The sequence below is a fragment of the Callorhinus ursinus genome, unplaced genomic scaffold, assembly GCF_003265705.2.
Source record: "Callorhinus ursinus isolate GAN/ISIS: 27379988/994484 unplaced genomic scaffold, GSC_fseal_2.0 scaffold8, whole genome shotgun sequence".
Lineage (NCBI taxonomy): Eukaryota > Metazoa > Chordata > Mammalia > Carnivora > Otariidae > Callorhinus > Callorhinus ursinus.
The window spans coordinates 37,694,467-37,713,174 of NW_027397070.1; the positions used below are offsets into that span (position 1 = coordinate 37,694,467).

Below are 18,708 nucleotides of genomic sequence, written 5' to 3' on the forward strand. Positions count from 1 at the left end.
AATAGGTTAAATTTTTGTCTCCAATACCTACACCTCTTCAAGGGAGAAGTACTTTGAGAGGAGAAAGGATTGAGTCAATCTGCTATTCCTAAAGCAAAAGATGATTTGTCTGGAACACTGATATTCTAATTCTTGGGAAATAACTTTTACTCTAGACAAAGTGTGTCCCTATTATGTATTCTTGATACCAGATCCTTATGATTATACTTCAAATATCATCTAATCTAGTGGTTCTCAACTCTGCCTGAACATTAGAATCTCAAAGAAAACTTTAAATATTGATACCCTGATCCCACCACAAGTTCTGACTTGAAATTGGTCTACATTGGAGGCTACGCATAATCTTTTCTCTTTAAAGCTACACAAGTAATCTTATTGTGACTGTAGGGTTGAGAATGACTGTTTCACTGTCTTCATTTATAACTGATAAGAATGAGGCAGTGAGAAGTGACATTCATTGGAATGAGAGTAATAGTTAATAACTAAACTAGGAAAATAAATACTCTTTTTTTCCCCTAAAAAGATTCTAAAAATTACATCACCAAGCAGCAGGAATATAAGTATGAACGCGACAGGAAATGTATTACAAAGCTTACATTCTGGTGGAAAAAGTGAACAAGGATATAAAAAAATCATTTTAAAAAGTAATAGGTGTTGTGAATAAAATAGGCTAATATGACAGTTATAAGGTAAATAAGCGGACAGTTTTGATAATGTAGTCAAAGAAGGCCTGTTTTACATGTATTAACAAAAATTAACTCATATTATACATTTTATTGGATAGCCTGCTTTCATCACTTAACAATGTGTGAAAGCTGTCCTATACATCTATACACATCTATTACCTATCTATTGCTCCTTTAACAACTATATCCATCCTGAGGGAGATTTTTTTACTATTGAAATCAACCCTGTGAGGAACACTTTGATACATATATCTTTGTGTTTATGTGTAAATATTACTCTAGGATAAATTCCTAAAAGTGGAATTACATGGTCAAAGAAAGCATATATTTGGGGTGCCTGGGTGGCTCAGTTGGTTAAGTGTCTGACTCTTGATCTCAGCTTAGGTCTTGATTTCAGGGTCGTGAGTTCAATCCCCACACTGGGCTCCATGCTGGGCATGGAGCCTACTTTAAAGAAGGAAAAAGAAAAAAGAATACATCTACCTTTCTAGATATTATCAAATTACCCTCAAAAAGTTTATAAAAAAAGGAGCTTCTGCAAAAAGGATATACTTTTTTTTTCAAGCAAGTACCAATAAGATCATTTGAATAAAAATATTTTGCCTTTCTATTCTCTGTGAAATGATCACTTCTCAATCTTTACCTGATTTGACCAATCTGCAATATATTTGAATTACCCCTCTCCCATAGAACACTTTCTTGACCTGTCTTTTAAAGCTGTCTGCCTTTGTGGTTTTCCTCATAACACACTGGACTCTGCTTTTCAATCTGCCCTCCTGGTTCCTCCTCATTTCCTTGAAAAAAAAAAAAACACTGAAGTGCCCTAGGGAATCAGTCCCTGGTTCTCTCTCTACCTACACCCATTCCCTTCATGGGCTCTTACCTAATCTCATGGACTTAAATATCTATTTCCATTTGGATATCTAAGAGGCATCTAAAAACGTCTAAAACTGAATTAAAACTCAAAACCTGCTCCTGCCAAAGTGTTATCTTATTTCAACTCAATAAATGACAACTCCACTTTTGCAGTTGCTCAAGCCAAATCCTTTCTTTCATTCTTACACCCCAACTTCCTCTTTTCATTCATTCACTTGAGCATTTCTGTTCAAGTCAGATTCCCCAGAGAAGCCTTTCTTACCACATTTCTAAAACAGTACTCTCCTGCCTCTTACCACCATTACCCATCCTCTTAGCTTGCCTATTTTTAAAAAATGACATGTCTCAATGTCTAAAATTATATATTTCTTTATCATTGTTTTGCTTACCAGAATATTAGCTGGGGGCAGGAACTTTGTTGGTTCGCTATAGTCTCTCTAGCACCTTGAGCAGTATTTTTTGTTGTTAGCACAGTAGCCACTCAGTAACTATTTGCTCAAGGAATGAATGAATTATGCAAGTCATACAAAGATATTATTATTATTGAAAACCAGGCTGTTGGGGCACCTGGATGGCTCAGTCGTTGAATGTCTGCCTTCGGCTCAGGTCATGATCCCAGGGTGCTGGGATGGAGCCCTGCATCCAGCTCCCTGCTCAGCAGGAAGCCTGCTTCTCCCTGTCCCACTTCCCCTGCTTGTGTTCCCTTTCTCACTCTCTCTCTCTCTGTCAAATAAATAAAAATAAAATAAAATAAAATAGAATAAAAGAAAAGAAAAGAAAATAATAAAAAAGAAAACCAGGCTTTTGAGCTGGCAAAGGCAATATATTTAGAGACGAAGGAAGGTTTGGGGCCTATTCCAGGCACAGCTATACAGCTTGGGCAAGTTGTCCTTCAGTCTATTTCTCCATCTGTAAATTGGGATTTTGCCATCTTCCTCAGCAAACAAGACAGCTGAAATAGTCAATATCTATTTGGTACTATAAGCTACAGAAGTTTCACTACCTACAATTTACCAGGAACATTTGATTCAATTTTCCTCTTAATTTTATCTGTTCTGGTCAAACACAATATAATGGCATGTGTTCAGAGGTCCTCATATAAAGTTATTATATTACATCACTATATTAAGTATTATTAATTTGTGCTTTTTTTTCTAATTTTTTTAAAATTTAAATTCAATTAATTAACATATAATGTATTATTGGTTTCAGAGGTAGAGGTCAATGATTCGTCATCTTATATAATACCCAGTGCTCATTACATCACGTGCCCACCTTAATGTCCATCACCCAGTTACCCCATCCCTCCATCCCCCTCCCCTCCAGCAACCCTCAGTTTGTTTCCTGATTAAGAGTCTCTAATGGTTTGTCTCACCTCTCTGATTTCATCTTGTTTTATTTTTTCCTCCCTTCCCCTAAGATTCTTTGTTTTGTGTCTTAAATTCCACATGAGTGAGATATAATTGTCTTTCTCTGATTGACTTATTTTGCTCAGCATAATATACTCTAGTTCCATCCATGTCATTGAAAATGGCAAGAGTTCATTTTTTGATGGCTGAGTAGTATTCCATTGTATATATACACCACATCTTCTTTATTCATTCATCAGTCAATGGACGTCTGGGGTCTTTCCATAGTTTGGCTATTGTGGACATTGCTGCTATAAACATTGGGGTGCAAGTGCCCCTTCGGACAATTACATTTGTATCTTTGGGGTAAATACCTAGTAGTCCAATTGCTGGGTCATAGGGTAGCTCTATTTTTTTTTTAACTTTATTTGTTTATTTGACAGAGAGACAGCACAAGTAGGCAGAACAGCAGGCAGAGGGAGAAGGAGAAGCAGACACCCCGCCGAGCGGGGAGCCTCATGTGGGGTTCAATCCTAGGACCCTGGGATCATGACCTGAGTCGAAGGCAGCTGCTTAACTGACTGAGGCACCCAGGCGCCCCTAGGGTAGCTCTATTTTCACCTTTTTGAGGAACCTCCATACTGTTTTCCAGAGTGGCTGCACCAGCTTGCATTGGTAAGAGGGTTTCTCTTTCTCCGCATCCTTGTCAACATTTGTTGTTTCCTGACTTGTTCATTTTAGCCATTCTGACTGGTGTGAGGTGGTATCTCATTGTGGTTTTGATTTGTATTTCCCTGATGCTGAGCGATGTTGAGCATTTTTTCATGTGTGTTTGGCCATTTGGATGTCTTCTTTGGAGAAAGGTCTGTTCATGTCTTCTGCCCATTTCTTGATTGGATTATTTATTCTTTGGGTGTTGGGTTTGATACATTCTTTACAGATTTTAGAAACTAGCCCTTTATCTGATGTCATCTGCAAATATCTTCTCCCATTCTGTCAGTTGTCTTTTGGTTTTGTTGACTGTTTCCTTTGCTGTGCAGAAGCTTTTATCCTGAAGAAGTCCCAATAGTTCATTTTGCCTTTGTTTCCCTTGCCTTTGGAGAAGTGTCTAGCAAGAAGTTGCTGCAGCCAAGGTCATAGATGTTGCTGCCTGTATTCTCCTCAAAGATTTTGATGGACTCCTGTCTCACATTTATGTTTTTCATCCATTTTGAGTCTATTTTTGTGTATGGTATAAGGAAATGGCCCAGTTTCTTTTCTTTTTTAAAGATTTTATTTATTTGACACAGAGAGACACAGCGAGAGAGGGAACACAAGCAGGGGGAGTGGGAGAGGGAGAAGCAGGCTTCTCGCGGAGCAAGGAGCCTGATGAGGGTCTTGAATCCAGGACCCTGGGATCATGACCTGAGCCAAAGGCAGACGCTTAACGACTGAGCCACCCAGGAGCCCCAGGAAAGGGCCCAGTTTCATTCTTCTGCATGTGGCTGTCCAATTTTCCCCATACCATTTGTTGAAGAGACTGTCTTCCATTGGATATTCTTTCCTGTTTTATTGAAGATTAGTTGACTAAGTTGTGTTTCTAGTATGTCCACTTGTGCAAATTACCAGAAAAAAATTCATCAAAAATTCTTTAATTCTACTATGGTACAATGTGGTTGTACAAGTATGTAAATATACTAAAAATCATTCAGTTGTATACTTAAATTAGGCGAATTTTATGGCATATAAATTATACCTCAATGAAACTGTTAATAAAGCAAAAAAGAGATTCTCTAATTCTATACATGAGGCTACTGTAAAATATCCTCAGAATTTAGAAATTAGGCAAAAGCACCTACCAAAAGTCCCCCCGCCCTCCCCCCCACCAAAGAATAAAGTGCAAAAGATGAACTCTGCCATTAGTGAAACATGCTACACTAAAACATGGTTTATAAAAGAAGCTCAGATGTTTGGTCAAATCCAAAGTGACCTGAATAAAATCGCTATCTCAAAGAGATATCTGCACGCTCATGATCATTACAGCATTATTTACAGTAACCAATATATGGAAACAACCTGTACCCGTGGAAGGAAGAATGGATAGAGAGAATGTGATACACAATCCTACCCACCCACCCCCAAGATTTTCAACTATAAAAAAGGAAATCCTGCCTTTTAGGATAACGTGGACCTTGAGGGCGCACACGAAGTGAAGAGAAAGATAAATACTGTAAGATATCTATATGCGAAATCTGAAAAAGCCCACTTCATATAATAGAATAGAATGGTGGGGCACCGGGGTGGCTCAGTTGGTTAAGTGACTGCCTTCGGCTCAGGTCATGATCCTGGAGTCCCGGGATCGAGTCCCGGGATCGAGTCCCGCATCGGGCTCCCTGCTCAGCAGGGAGTCTGCTTCTCCCTCTGACCCTCTTCCCTCTCGTGCTCTCTCTCTCTCTCATTCTCTCTCTCAAATAAATAAATAAAATCTTTAAAAAAAAATAGAATAGAATGGTGATTGCCATTGGGGGTAGGGATGTTGGTTAAAGGGTATAAACTTTTAGGTATAAGATGAGTAAGTTCTGGGGATCTAATGTTCAGCATGGTGACTATAACTATAACTAACAATAGTTAGAGTAGATCTTAAATGTTATCGCCACACACAAAGCTATTGTAATTATGTGAGAGAATGGGGATATTAACTAACCTTATTGTAATTATTTCATAATAATGTGTACCAAATCATCACATTGTATATCTTAAACTTACATACCTTATGTTAATTCTCTCTCAATAATACCGGGGAAGAAAATAAACAAAGTGCCCTGTACAACATAACTTCAGAGCTATACTGGGATGACTGTAGCCTGAACACAGTAAGAACGCAGCTTGTTTTCTGGAGCAGAGCGGACAAACGCCCCACTTCAGTATGCAGAGTGGACGCCTGCGGGGGCGGGGGGGGGAAAGTGTCTGCTTGGCTGGTGGCTCGGGGTTAGTTTACATAAGGCCCGCGTCCTCTCCAACCCCAGATCTGCGCGGGCAGCCGACAAAATCTAGGCTTGCTGTGCTGACGACCCTCCCCGCACTGACCGACCCCGAAATCACCCGGGCACTTGGAGCCGCACGGCGCCCAAAGGGGCCTACAACAGCGCGCCGGCTCCGACGCTGGCCGAGCAAGCGTCACCCGAGATTTTAAAACGGTGACGGGCGCCACCCGGACCCTCCGACTCAGAATAGGGGTGGGGGGCCCACAGCAGTCTGACAGCGCGGGGGGTTAGAACGCCAGGAGGGAAGCCGCCTCAGGCCCTGCGGGTTTCACCTCTGTGGGCCAGCCCTGAACCCAACCACGTACTGCGCGCGGGAGCCTGCCCGGAACTCTCCCTGGAAAGCCGCGCCCCCAGCCCCCGGGGCGACATCTTTCCCAACGCCCAGACGATCACAGGAGACGTGTCTCCCTCCCGCGCGCGCGCGCGCGCGCGCGCGCAACAGTTCTCCCGCGAGATCGCCCCTTGGGCTCCGCCCGCTGCTCCGCCCACGAAGGGCTGGGATCGAAACCCGACCCGTCTTCAGCGAGTTCCCCGCCCTACACGAAGGCGTTATCTGAAACGGCTTCTTCCACCAGCCAATCATTTCTGCCAGCCACTCATCACCGAGTTCGTCCATCTTTCCGAGGCAACCGACGTCCAAATGCCCGCTCTTCGCTACATTAAGGACTTCCGTCCCCTGGACTGCGCACGCGCATCGGGGGGGGGGGGGCGGGGCGCGGGCGCAGAAGCAAGATCCGGGGGGGGGGGTAGTCCCTAAACACGTGGGTTGGGCTGTCCCGTGCGCCGTTGGAGCTAGTGGATCCTCAGTTTTGGTGGTGTCCGTCGTGGGCAGCGAAGTAATAAAGGCCATGGCACCGGCGGAAATCCTGAACGGGAAGGTGGTCTCCGCGTAAGCACCTGTCGTTGTTGTTAGGGCATGTTGGGCTGCAGGCGAGGGTTCTGAACATAGTGTGCGGGTCCCTACGTTCCCATTTTTTTGCTGGAGGGATACATGTAGCGCAAGAGTAAGGCCAGCCGCGTGGGGAGGGAGGACATAGTATTGAACCCGTCACACCTGAAGATCGGTCCCCTGCAGTCAAAGAATGGGGCTTTGGGCACAGTCCGAGTTTCTAGAAGGGCTGCCTGGTGCCTGGGCCCGCTGGCTATTGTGTTTTGGACCAGTACTCGTAACCGGCCCGACTGTGCTCCCCAAATGCAGCTACTGACGGCTTTCTGCCAGAAGAGTGTGGTTGGGACTGTCTGAAGCGCCGTAGTCAGAACTCACTAAGGCAATTTACCCCCTCAACCTATAATTCAGAGGTGAGGAGACAGATTAACGAGGTGAAAAAGCTTGACAAGGTCATAAGGCTGATTAGTGATGGAGGGATTCCTTGCATTCATGGCTTTTCCCACTACACTTGAGTCATCATTTGCTGAGTGGAACCTAATAAATTTCCTTTTCTTTCAATTTCATGCCTAAAAATCTTGTCTCCCTCCAGGCCTTAGAGTTACTTTCAAGTTTGGCTCTTGAGTCCTGCGACTGTTCCCTATTGCATTTGACCTCTGTTTGTTCTACCTCTACGGGAAATCAAAATGCTTAACTAGTGGACATGATTGCAAAACTTACACCCAGGAAGTACACCCTGCTGCTTTTTGTCTGGGAGGTGACTAGTGGAGAAATACCAGAGTAGAAGAGGGAAGGATATATTTTGTGTGACTCTCCTGGAGGTTGATCTTGGGACCGTTGACCTCACCAGTTATTTAGTAATTGCTGTAGTTGGCAATAGTAATTGTCCTGTGAACTTGCCAACTCTGTGAGTAAAGGTTTTTGAGTGTGTTAGGGAGTTGTTGGTGAAACCCACCTGGGGCAAAATGATTTTTCCTGGAAGGTAAAGATGGTGGACAAAGATGAAATGTACAGTAAATGGTAGTGAATCTTTCACGTTGGTAAAGAGGAACTCCAGACATTTAGACTAGAAATCACAATACTTATATCTGAGGGCTTTTCAGCTTGTGCTGTGCTAAACTGCTTTGTTTCTGCTTGACTTTGCTTTTTGTTTGCTTATAGTCAAACCTACTCCCTTTACCAGTGGCTTTTTCTGATAAAGTCTTCCTTTTAGGGGCGCCTGGGTGGCTCAGTCGTTAAGCGTCTGCCTTCGGCTCAGGTCATGGTCCCAAGGTCCTGGGATTGAGCCCCACATCGGGCTCCCTGCTCGGCGGGAAGCCGGCTTCTCCCTCTCCGCCTGCTTATGTTCCCTCTCTGTCTCTCTCTCTCTCTGTCAAATAAATAGATAAAATCTTTAAAAAAATAAAATAAAAAAAATAAAAGACTAAAAAAATAAAAAGACTGTTTGAAGAGTTAATTTAGACTTGCTTTCTTGCAGGCCACTGAGAATAGGTGCTCGAGGGATATGATTTTGTTGAGTGAGAGCAAGTTAAATATGTTGGTTTGCTCCATAAAGGCAAATATATGCATTGTCTTGTTTATGTCTGTATCCCAAACACCTAGAAACCTTTCACTCCTTAGTAGTTGTGTGGCTTTAAGCAATTTAGTTAACCTGTGTATACCAAAACTTCCTCAGATGTAAAATAAAAATAATATCTAGGCCATTGAGTTGTTAGGAGAATTGAATGAATTTTTAGCTGAAGAGCATTTAGAATTGTTCCTGGCACATAATAAGTGTTCAATACATGTTCGCTGTGTTAATGATTAGAAATGAGTTAATGGATACATGGATAATTGATTCATTATCTTTTTGACAGTGATAGCTGCCTTGAGGTCAATTTCAGTGGTTCTCAACATGAACTCACATTAAAGTGTCATTAAAGTCACTCAGGAAGCTTTTTTTTTTTTTTAATTTAAATATGAAGACATAAGTGAGTGTGCCTATCACAAGTATACAACTCAATAAATTTTTTGCAACTGTACTTACCTGAGTAACCCAGATCAAGAAGTGACATTGGCACCCTAGAAGCCCTCCTTCCTATACCCTCCAGTCACCACCCCCCACAAAGGTAATCATTTATCCTGACTTCTAATACTATAGATTAATGGTGTCTGTCTTTGAACTTTATATAAATAGCATTGTACAGTATAAAGACTTCTGTGTCTGGCTTCTTTCAATTACCATTGTGTTTCTGAGATTATTTCATATCACATGTAGTTGTAGTTCATTTATTCTTACTGCTGTATTGTATTCTACTATATGAATTTGCCACTATTTATTCATCCGTAGACATTTAGTTTCTAGTTTTTGGTGGTATGAGTTGTAACTGCTATGAGCATTCTTTTTCTTTCTTGTTTTTTTGTTAAGATTTTATTTATATGAGAGAGAATGTGAGCAGGGGGAAAGGCAGAGGGAGAGGGAGAAGCAGACTGCCCTCTGAGCTGGGAGCCCATCATGGGACTTGATCCCAGGACCCCAAAATCATGACCCGAGCTAAAGTCAGATGCTTAATCGACTAAGCCACCCAGGCGTCCCATGAGCATTCTTTTACATGTCTTTTGGTGGGACATATACACATTTCTGTTGGTTACATATCTAAGAGTAGAACTGTAGAGTAGTAGGACAAAAATGTATGATCGGTTTTAGTAGAAATTGCCAGTCTTTCCAAGATAGTTTTGCCAATTTAGTCTCATAGGGTACTTGTGAAAAATATCAATGCTTGGGTGCCCACACCAGACTGTTTTAATTGGAATTGCTAGCAATAAGCCACTGGATTCAGATATTCTCTAAATCTTTTAAAAGCTCATTTCTGTGATTCTAATGCATCCTGAAAGTTGAGAACCACTTATTTAAAACCTTAGATATAAATCTAGTTCTCATCATTGAAGTATGGTAGTGACTTGGTTATAAGGATTGAAAGCATTTTCTGGGAAAGACTGTTCCATGTATAGAAGGGCACCAGCCTACTCAGAGTTGATTTGGCTTACCTTTTACAGTGCCCTGTGGTAAGGTGATCAGTTAGTTCCTACTAACACAATTTTAGACTAAGTTCTCTTTGTACTTACAGAAGATCTTTCATGTGTTAATAAAATGGCTCAGAGACTGCCATACCTTGGCACCTTGACTTTCATGGAGAGCTTGACTCCAGGAGCTGGTGCTAGTCACAGTTCCTCAGAGAGAGGGAGCATTGGAACAGGGGACAGCCTTCTTGGCTCATGGGGTCATGCAGTACCCCCCGCAACTTGTGCTGAGGCTGCAACAGGCTTCTGACTCTTGGGCTATGGCTCTGGGGGAACCTGAACAAGAAGGTACTTCTTACAGCTTTGAGTAGGTTGGACTCCATGTGCAGGCTCTGGGCAGGGTGTCCCCACCTGTCCTCTTTCACTAGGTCAGGGACACTCTTGATGGGAAAGGTAAATGAACTTCTTACATGGCAACCAGGGATCCTGGAGTCCAGGGAAGGGGTCCCCTATTCTCCAAGTGTGCAGGTCAGCTTTCTTGGTTGCCCGCAACTGTTGGTTCTCCCTAGGAATCACTTTGCAAGCCTTCAAGGCCCCTGGGCAGTCTCTTCCCTGATACAGTGTTTGAACTGTAAAATTTCTTACTTGGAGAAAGAGTGGGACAGGTCATGAGTTCCACAGTCAGAATTTCTCCAAAACCCAGTCCACTCAGTCCATCCCGTCCTGCTGCTCAAAGTGATGTGATTTGGCCAAAGGTCATTAGGCTGGTTAATGGCAGAGGTTCAGCTGGGACAAAGTCGTCTTCTCCCAGTACATGGTGTTTTTCACTCTGTCAGGCACTTACTACTTTGCCAAAAGGAATTTCGTAAACTAACCTTTTTCTTTACAGCAGTCTTCCTTTCACTGCCATGCTTCCCCCTCTGCTGAGAAAGACCATCCTGGAGTTTGGTCTCCTTTTATTATTCTTCCTTTGTACCTTCCTCGGAGCTAGGACTAGACAGAGTTTATCATTCCAGATTCCATCTCTGCCTGTTCTACCCTGTGGAAAATCTAGTTGCCCCATTATCTCCCTTTGGAAGGAATACCCCCATTTCTCCCTTAAGGGGAATTCCAAGACTCTATCCTGAGTTTGACAGTTGGGAGAGATCTGAGGTTTAGAGGCAAGTGTGTGTCATTTTGGGGTATTTATTCACTTTTTCAACAAATATCTGGGTATCTTTATGAAAGCACTCTTCAGAGCCTAGAGACTATGGCAAAATAGCCCAAAACCCTACTTCTGGAGTTTGCGTCCTCTTAGGTAGACAAAGACAATAAAATAGGTACAAAAATGTGAAATGGTGAAAAGTGCCAAAGGGAAAACCAGAGTAAGGAAGAGGAACAGAGATTTATGAAGCATGGGGGGATTATAATTTTAAATATGGGAATTAAGCTCATACTTATGGGAAAGGTGACTTTGGGGAAATATTTGAAGGTGATGGCTCCGGGGGCCTACCAGTGTTATGGGGAAGGGAGTTCCTGACCAAAAACACAGCCTGTCCATGAGCTCACTGGTTATTAAATGACTGCCTTGGGGTCAATCGTGATGGCTCCAGAGAAGCCGACTGAGCAGAGTTGCTGAGAGAAGTACACTGTCGTTGGTGGTGAGAGCCCACCCTGGCTTAACAGAGGTGTCCTTCTAAGAGATTATTCATAGGAGTGAATAATAAGATTCTTCAGTCAGTTGGGAGTCTGCCTTTGGCTCAGGTCATGATCCCAGAGTCCTGGGATCGAGTCCCGCATCCGGCTCCCTGCTCCGAGGGGAGTCTGCTTCTCCCTCTCCCTCTGCCGTTCCCCCTACTTGTGCTTGTGCTCACGCTCACTCTCTCTCTCTGTGAAATAAATAAATAAAATATTTTATAAAAAGATTATTCAAAAGAGTGGAAATTAGATGGAAGAACCACCCTGGTCTGGTTTTCAGGCTGGAAATTACAGTTCTTCACTATGTGTTCTTTTCAGAGTGGGTCCTACTGAATCTTGTGTGATTTGTTTGCCCTTCCCTTCTCTTTGTTTGCTATACTGGAGTCCTCCATTGGTGGCATTTTTCTTGGTCAAGTCTTCTTTCTGGAAAGACTGGTTGTGAAGAGACAGGGGTTTGCTGCTTGTCAGGTCAGTGAGAGAAGGTGCTCTTAGTTTTTGTAGGTTGAGCAGAGCTGGTTGGATAAGTCTGTAAGCTCCCTGCGGGCGGTATCCCCAGAGCTAGATACAACACTGCCCTCTCTGGGGAATCCCTGGGTGACTTAGTTTACCTCTTAGTGCCTTAGTTTCCTCATCTGTATGTTGGAGGAGTAATGGCCCCTAATTCATAAGGTTGTTGAAATTAAATGAGTCATTACTTGTAAAGCATTTAGAGCATTCCATGGCACATGGTAAGTTTTAATGAATTGGTCCTTAGGAAGTACATGTTGAATAAACAAGTCGTGTTTGCATTTATTAAGGCTGTATTTTTGGCAACTGGCTTACAACCTTGAACCTTAAAATTAGAATTTATCCTACTGGTCAAAGATAAAAATGGAACCATGCATGGCTATACATTTAGCTCCAGGGCCAGAACTCTTTCTGGAAACAGAATTTGCTCATCACAGGGAAGGGCTACTAAATGTTGATAAGCTTTTTATTTTGTCCTGTAGATAAAATACCTGTAGACCCTTTTGTGCTTAAAAAAAATTTGCCTGTAATGAGATCCAAAGTGCAGGCCTTTCACAAGTTATCTGGAACCTTGAATGCCCAAGTTGGCTTGAGTCTGGGAGCCTTGTAGGGGAGGAGGTGGGACCTTGTGCGAGGTTGTAAATAGCCAGGCCCTGGAGTATAGTTACCCCTGGCAGAGTCTGGAGCTGGCAGCTGACTTCTTTGACCATAGCACCAGCAAAGGTCCTGACTCAGGACGTGGCCAGGAATAAGTGTCCTCATCCATCAGGAAGGTTGGCGTCAGGCAGCTTGGGATTTGGACAGTGGGGCTTTGAGTAGGGGTGTGTGTCAGCCCCTATGTATCTCTATTTGCATGAAGAATCCTCGGGAATGGGGCGCCTGGGTGGCTCAGTCATTAAGCATCTGCCTTCGGCTCAGGTCATGATCCCAGGGTCCTGGGATCGAGCCCTGTGTCGGGCTCCCTGCTCAGCGGGAAGCCTGCTTCTCCCTCTCCCTCTGCCACTCCCCCTGCTTGTGTTCCCTCTCTCACTGTGTCTCTCTTTGTCAAATAAATAAATAAAATCTTTATTAAAAAAAAATTCTCTGGAAGAAGGATTATCAGGCTGGCCTAACACGGAGGAGGGTCCCTGGAGCAGAGGGTTAAAGGCTCCCTCCCCTTTCATTGACCCTGGTAGGGGCTGGGCAGGGTAGAGATGAAGGCCTTCTTGGCCAGGGCAAGTCAGTCAGCCTCACTTTCCTGTTCCATACTGGGGGTGGCGATAGCCATGTTTATATCCCGGGGTTGTGGAGAGGATTAAAGAGTGTGTAATGTCAGGCTCTCGGAACATGCCTGTGTGCTACTGCAGTCGTGACCGATTCTCTGACATCAGATCCACAGTGCAGAAAGCCCCAAGCACCCCTGCGCCGTGCAGTTAGCTTCCCCTGCTACTTTCCCGTAAGGCGTCTCCTGGCACCCTATAAATCCATGAGTTTGAAGGAGTGAGTGGCTAACCAGGCCACAGGCAGGATCCCTCAGCCACCCGGGCCACCTCGCCCTCCATTTTGCAGTTTCTGAAACTTCAGCCAGAAGGACTAACATGACCAGGGCTTAGAAGTCTGGGGCAGGGACTCTATAGTGCATTCTTTTGCCTTGCCAAGGGCTTGTCCCTTGCTTGCTAAAAGGAATTGCAAGCTTGTATCCACTGGATTTGGCTCTTCCTGTTAGGAGATGAATGGACTAATTAATCTGTTTGGAAGGTTTCCAAACTGCTTCTCTTCAGAAAGTCATTTTCAAGATTGGAGACAAGTCAAACCTTCTTGCTTTGTTAGCTAAGCTTATTTTCTTTGCCCCCTTGCTTTTGATGAAAAGCTCTTCCCCTGGAGCCTGGGTAGGAGAGGTACAGCTTTGAGTTGTTGGTGCTTGAGGAGTATGAGGAAATAAGGGAGTGTTTCTATAAAAGGTTTTGCCAGAGCCTGTAAGAAATTTATCTTCACTGACTTAACATGATAAACAATCTTTCATTTTGGTACCCAAGTATTAGTCCCTGTTTATTTAGTAAGCAGCCTTTTAGACCTAAGCCCTTTTTACCCAAGGTTTTCCTTTAGCCTTCTCTAAAAGCAGAAAGCTCAGGTGAGGCTTTTCTCAGATAAGAGTTCTTTGCCTGCTCTTCCCCTCCAAGTGGAGGCCCCCAGTCTGCCACCTTCTTTCCACATTCCACTTGGATGATGATCCCGAGGCCTGCTTGGGACTTGGGGCCATCATCAGCTCTGATGGCCAGATCTGTGGTTAATAATGAGACTGATTCTGGGTGTTTGGCTCTCACTTACAGATCCTCATAGTTGGGGCTATCATGCCGTGATGTCTCATAACGCTTGCTACCAACTAATGCTTACAAAATGGTGGCCTAAAGGCCAAATAGAGTTATATATTTTGTTGGGCTTACAGTTATTTTTAAAAATTGGATTACTTCCCAACACATTTATGTGTGTAATTATACTTCCAAATCTGGATGCCTGGCTTTTTGAAAGGAGATGGAAGCTTAGCAATGCTGTACTCTCTATTCTTAATGTCACCAATTTGTCGGATCAGAGTAGAAGCTGCCCTCTCTCACATATGAGGGGAGATGGAAGTGGGCCTGCATTGTTCAGGAATCCTACCACACCTGGTTGTATTCACCTGAACTCTGACTCTATTCAGCTGAACTCATTCACCTCTGAACTCTCAAAAAGGTGTCTTTGTGACCTTTCTCTAATGCACTTTTTTCTCTCTCTAATGCACTTTTAATCCACTTTTAGATTCCTACCTTTTATGAAACCTTTCTTGATCAGTTCAACCTAGTTTCCCAGCTCCATTTGTTCCTTCTAGATCAGTGGTTCTCAAATGGGGCCAGTTTTGTCCTTTTCTCCACCCCAGGGCGCATTTGGATGTGTTTGGAGACATTTTTGGTTGTCGTATGGGGAGTGGCCATGTGCTAGTGGCATCAAGAGGCAGAAGCCAGGGATGCTCCTACTAAACATCCTACAATGTAGAGAAGAGCCCCCCCTGCCCCCCAACAAAGCATATCTGGCCCAAATGTCAGTAGTGCTGAGACTGATAAACCCTGATCTAGAAACTTAAGGTAAGTAGTTATTTTATGATTGTGTATGTGGATGACCTGTACACTCACTGGGAATTAGATTCATTAGAAATTTATACCATTTAGCTATATTCATGTCATGAATATCAGGCAATTTACCTTCCTTAGGTCTTTGAGAGTTTGAGAGAATTGGGTGCAAGAATTTTACATTATAAATTTTTATTGGAGCATAAAATAGATTCACATTAAGCTTTCAAATATATATTTGAGGTACCTGTCAAGTTTAGTATATATTTGCATTAATTATAATTCTTATTTTAAATATTCTTCAACATAATGAAGGAAAGTACTGATGTTAGTTGACTGTTCTGTATACTGATATAATGTAGCTGTTACTATTATGTCACGTAGCAGTGAAAACAATCAGTTTTTGAAAGAAGGTAATTTAGTCTTTAAATATGACTTAACTAGGAATTTGAAGTATATGTATTTCTTGGAACACTAGGTGGCCTCATAATCACAATGGATTTTACAAGGAACTACATGGTTTTTTTTAAAAAATCTGAAGTATTTTTTAGCAGTATAAAAGTTGTTATGGACAAATGAAATAAAACAACAAATGAACAACATGAAAATAAAGCAAATAAAACATTTGTGTTGTACCACACTGTTAAAATCTTACAACAATAATCTATTACTTGGGGGAAGAAGCAAAAGAAATTTGTGTCCTTTAGAAAAGCCCTACATACTGAAGATGAATGTCCTTCCTTTTTCTCTGATCAGTTACTAAAGGCTTATTCTGTGTACCTTTGAGAATCATTTGAGAATTACTCTAAGCTTGTGCTACATTTCAGTGTTAACTGAGGCAGCTTTATTTTCATCATGTAGATTTCTTAGTCAATTGGTTAAATACCCTTTACTACTTCCTTTTTCCACCTACAGCTCTGTTGAAATGTACCTGTTGGGTGATTTTAGCAGTGCTTTTTTTTCTCAGTCATAAAATGTCCAAAATTTGAAAATGAGCCATCATGTTAAATAATGAGTTGTAATTTGTAGTGGACTTTTCCAGGAATAATTGTATAAGATTTTGGGCAAAAGAGATCCGGATGACTATTTAAGGGTATTAAGGTTCTTTGGGGGTAATGTGATTCTATAGGGATGTGCACCTTCGACTTTTATTGATTAGGCTCTTATACAACTGTATGTGGCAGAAGTTGACTTGGAGAAAACCAGTAGTAATGCACATGACTCTTGTCTGTAGAGATTCGAACACATTTTGACAGGTTGAAATAGAAATGATTTCTACCTTGATTTTCGCCTGTTAGAAAAAAAAAGATAACCCCAAACATTGCATTTTATGGGCCGATAGCAGTGCTTCTCAACCTTGGGTGCCATTAACATTTGGGCTAGATCACCGTTCGCTCTCTTGGGCATTGTACAATATTTAGTTGCGTCTCTGGCCTCTACCCACTAGATGCCAGTAGCCACTTAGTTAAAACTGCATCTGTGTCTGTATCTAATTGGCTATGATTATTTTACTAGTATCAGTCTAACAGGACCAGAGACTGTAATGGTTTACTGCTACTTTGTCTCACCACATTCACTGGCACTCTAGGACGGGTTTCTCCTGTGCTGAGATTGAGGTAGATACTGCCTTAGGCTTTAGAGAATGTTGACGCAGGATGGTAAGACTCTGGCATTCAGAGGTCTGCTCTTCAGGGGTCACGGGAGTCTTTCCAAGTGCCTATTTCTGCCTCACTTTGCCCCAGAATCTTTACCAGGATAGTGTGACTCATGGACCATGGCTAGAAATCAAGGCATCTGCAACTCAAGGAGGTTTCTATTGATTTAGGAGGTTTCAGTGATTCAGAAATTGTTCTAGCATTTTAACTATTAGAAATAAGGAACTATAAAAACTGAAGAGTTTTCTACCATTTAACTCATCAGAGCTGTCTGACCCTAGAAGAAAGGTCAATGAGGGAAGGAGTGTTAACTTTTCTCTCTGTGTATGTCTTTCATAGTTTGTTAGCTTCAGGCATGCTTGACACTTGGCTTTTGTTATTCCACTTTTCATTTGAGTTCTTCAGTTAGTAGCCAGCCCAGAACACCAAGGCAGGGAAAAATTTTTAAGGGACCATGGAGACCTAATTCAACTGTCATGATTTTTTTTCCTTGCTAGAGCAGAAAACTTTCTGCCTATTACTTTAGTGTTCTGATTCTTGTTGATTGTGGTCTCTGTACATTTTTAAATGTCTCATGCTATTCTGATCATGTCTCATAAAGAGGCCTATATGTTAGCTTTTAAACAAATCTTTCTAGTTGGAAGAATATCCCTGCTAATGCAACTTCAAAAACAGTCCTGCTTCTTAGAAAAAGTTTAAGGGAGTCAGTGTAACTGATCTCAACCTATGATCTTTTTTAGAAAAAAAATTTGCATACTTAGACCCATTTAAATTATAGCACAGAAAACCCAGAACATGTTGGGGCATCTGGGTGGCTTAGTTGGTTAAGCATCCGACTCTTGGTTTCGGCTCAAGTCATGATCTCAGGGTTGGGGATTGAGCCCCACACACAGTCAGCTTGAGATTCTCCCTCTCCCCATCCCCTTGCTAGCTCGCTCGCTCTCTCAAATGAATAAATAAATCTTAAAGAAAGAAAATACAGAACATTTTGTTCTTTGCTCTTAACCTACTGGGCTGAAATATTTTCCACCTATACCACCTTGTAGTACTCGGTTCTCATAGCTTGCTACCTGCTGGGTAAAAGTGTTATTTTTAGTTGTCCCGAGACTCACTTTTTCAGGTCTTGGATGGTCATTATTCTAGAAACCTTATAAGATTTGGTAAATAAATTCACAGTATCAGTATGAAATCTGCTCTATGCCTTAAAATATTTGTGGTCGTCAGTCCTTCCAACTCTATTTTACAACCCCCCAAACCTCAGAGTCATCTGTAGCCCTGGCATTTTCTCTGTGCTTCATGTTAATACATCTAGAATCTAACCACTTCTTGCCAGCATACTATAGATAACAGTAGTCCAAGCCACCATCACCTCTGGCCCAGGCCAAGTTTTGAATAACTTCTTGCTTGTGTCCCTGATTCTTGCCTTTCTCCCTATAGTCTGTTCCCAATTCAGCAGCCAGGAGTAATCCTTTAGAAATGTTAAGTCCTATCCTGTCAGCAACCAGGAATAATCCTTTAGAAATGCTAAGTCCTATCACATCAGCCCTGTTTCAAGTCCTCTCATGGCTTCCCATCACATACACAATAAAAGACAGGCTACCTTGGTCTACCTGATCTGGTTGCTGCTTCTCCTGGGACCTCATTTACCCACTCAGGGCCTTTGCACTTGCTGTTTTTTCAGCCAGTTGGCTCTTAGAAAACCACAGGACAGCTCAGAGCCCATTTCTATATCTTTGGGAAGAGGAAAGCCTCTCCTCCCTCAGTTACCAACATTATTGAGAATCTCAGATACAGGTGTCCCCCATGATTCGAAAGTACAACGTTCCTATGAAACCTTTCACAAGCCAAAGTGGCACAGAGCGAAGAAGCAGTTACCATTAATTTATATGGAAAATTTTTTGAGCGTTCCCAGACCCAAAAAATAACCTTGCTTAGGCTTTTCTGATACCTTAGGGCGCATCTCGCT

The 18,708-nt window shown here is 42.4% G+C and overlaps 2 protein-coding genes across 6 annotated transcripts in view; one reads left to right on the forward strand and one right to left on the reverse strand.

Moving 5' to 3' along the window:
* Positions 1-6,589, reverse strand: part of LOC112822309 (uncharacterized) — a 52,926-nt gene extending 46,337 nt beyond the window's left edge. Inside the window, exon 1 of one of the 3 annotated variants that reach the window (XM_073895338.1) lies at positions 6,475-6,589. The gene's annotated coding sequence lies outside the window, so the exon portion shown is untranslated. Of the gene's footprint in view, positions 1-5,660; positions 6,422-6,474 lie in introns of those variants that run through there. The other 2 variants (XM_073895333.1, XM_073895336.1) reach the window with 2 other exon arrangements.
* Positions 6,590-6,680: 91 nt separating this feature from the next.
* MTHFD1 (methylenetetrahydrofolate dehydrogenase, cyclohydrolase and formyltetrahydrofolate synthetase 1) overlaps positions 6,681-18,708 on the forward strand; it is a 61,365-nt gene continuing 49,337 nt past the window's right edge. Inside the window, exons 1-2 of one of the 3 annotated variants that reach the window (XM_073895344.1) lie at positions 6,689-6,823; positions 8,677-8,928. Coding sequence is in view for 1 of the 3 variants with exons in the window: in XM_025869895.2 (XP_025725680.1) it covers positions 6,783-6,823 (41 nt within the window). In the remaining 2 variants the exon portion in view is untranslated. Of the gene's footprint in view, positions 6,824-8,676; positions 8,929-18,708 lie in introns of all 3 variants that reach the window. The other 2 variants (XM_025869896.2, XM_025869895.2) reach the window with 2 other exon arrangements.